This window comes from Laetiporus sulphureus, assembly GCF_001632365.1.
Source record: "Laetiporus sulphureus 93-53 unplaced genomic scaffold LAESUscaffold_12, whole genome shotgun sequence".
NCBI lineage: Eukaryota > Fungi > Basidiomycota > Agaricomycetes > Polyporales > Laetiporaceae > Laetiporus > Laetiporus sulphureus.
This window is the reverse complement of record NW_024468521.1, coordinates 675,646-677,567: the sequence shown is the minus strand read 5'-3', so window position 1 is coordinate 677,567 and position 1,922 is coordinate 675,646. Positions and strand designations below refer to the sequence as shown.

At 48.9% G+C, this 1,922-nt stretch overlaps 1 protein-coding gene across 1 annotated transcript; it reads right to left on the bottom strand.

The window, feature by feature from the left end:
• LAESUDRAFT_757959 (uncharacterized protein) lies at positions 1-487 on the bottom strand (the record flags this gene model as incomplete). The annotated part of the gene is made up of 2 exons (XM_040912384.1): positions 1-167; positions 220-487. The coding sequence occupies 2 exons, from the start codon at positions 485-487 to the stop codon at positions 1-3; spliced, it is 435 nt and encodes a 144-aa protein (XP_040766022.1).
• Between the last annotated feature and the right edge of the window lie 1,435 nt (positions 488-1,922).

The following is a 1,922-nucleotide window of genomic DNA, read 5'->3' as shown; positions in this document are numbered from 1 at the left end:
TCAACCTCCATCAACCTCCAAATCAGCTGTGACCATCACACCATCCAATGCCATCCAGCCATTTGCCGCTATCTCGAATGAGTTGACAAACGTAAATGCTGAGCCGTCACAGCCAGAGAGTGTGACGACCAAGCTGGAGAGCAGGCCTGAGCCAGGAGCCGGATGTCCTAAACGTGTATGTCAGCTGTCTCAATGGATACGTGACTTATAGTCAGGTACCAGCACCACCAGCGAACGTGGCACACAGCTCATTCTGAGGAGCATTCTCGAGCATGCAAAGCTGGTGCAGGATCAGCTGGAGGATGAGTACGATAATGAGGGGAAGACCCTCTACGCTCTGGCAGCCATGGCTGGTGACACTCCATTGTATCGAGAGGCAATGGCCAGACCGGAACGTGAGCTGTGGTGAGAGGTGATGCAGAAGGAGCTGGCGAAGATTGAGGGGATGGGAACCTATGAGCTGGTTGAGAAACTGGAGAATGCGCATGTCATCAAATCGGTATGGTCGCTTTGCAGAAAATGTGACAAAAACAACGAGATCACAAAGTACAAGACACGCCTATGTGCGCAAGGGTTCTCGCAGATCTCAGACATCGATTTTGATCAGACAGCATCACTGACAGCAAGCTTGGCATCCCTATGGCTCATACTCACTCTCGCTGCTGCTAACGACTGGAAAATCCACCAGATCGACTTCAAAAATGCATATCTGAACGATGAGCTCGACGAGACCATCTGTTATGAAGCATTCCCTGCTAGAACATTCAGAACCACGTGTGCTTTCTCACATGTACTAGTCCACAATGTGGACGGAGACTTAGATATAGAATATACCTAACACCTCCAATAGTCACACAGACTATTAGCAGGGTTTATACTGTGGTCAAGCCTAGTAGACGATGTAGCAGTGAGGTCCTCACTCTACCCTTGCTAGGCCTTGGCCGCTACAGCTACTGCACGTTCACCCGCAGGTTACTAGGTTCACTGTTCTGACTCTAGCAAGTGTACGAGCTTACTACCTCTTGAGAGCGGGTACGATTGCATGAGGGTTCTAGAACTGAGAACGTTCAGAGTCACAGATGGAAGAGGTTAGCCTTCCAGCTGCTGCTCTGCCCCTTTATATCGTTGCAGACCTATAGTCTGGGGTACTAGTACAAGGGGTCCCGTTATCCTAAAGATAGGTGAAACACATCGGAGCTTAGCTGCTGTGAGCCAGGTAATTGGTGAGCTAGGAAAAGCGTAGGTGAAATACCTAAAATATGAAATGAGAACCAAAGTCCTGGATCGCAGATCCTAGGGTTAGAACTTGAGAACCCTAGAAGCTGTCCTCAGTCACATAGTGACTAGAAGCTGTCCTCAGTCACATAGTGACTAGAAGCTGTCCTCAGTCACATAGTGACTGATATCACCTGACCGTGATTGGGCGTCTCTTCTAGATGCTTATTCATGGAGATCATGTAACTATGAGCGACGGTACATTTCGTGACATCATCTATATGAAGCAGCCGTGAGGTTTCTAGGTTCCAGGACATGAAGACTATATCTGGAGGCTCCTCAAGGCACTGTACGGTCTCAAACAGGCTGGCCAACAGTTGTACATTTAGCTCTGTGAGCTATTCGCTGGCTTGGGTCTAGAGCGCAGCAAACATGACTATGGTGTGTTTTTTGCCTTTGTTTCTAAGGTCATCATCATCATAGTTGTCCATGTCAACGACTGCATGCTCGTCACCAACACAACGGCCACCATGGTCAATCTCGAATGGGAGCTTGCTGCACAGTTCGAGATCGTCGACCTGGGTGAAGCACACTGGCTACTAGGCTTCGAGATTCGCTGTGACTGCATCACCTGCACCATCTTGCTCTCGCAAGCTGCGTACATCGACATGATACTCGATTATTTCAGCATGATAGATGCCTATGCA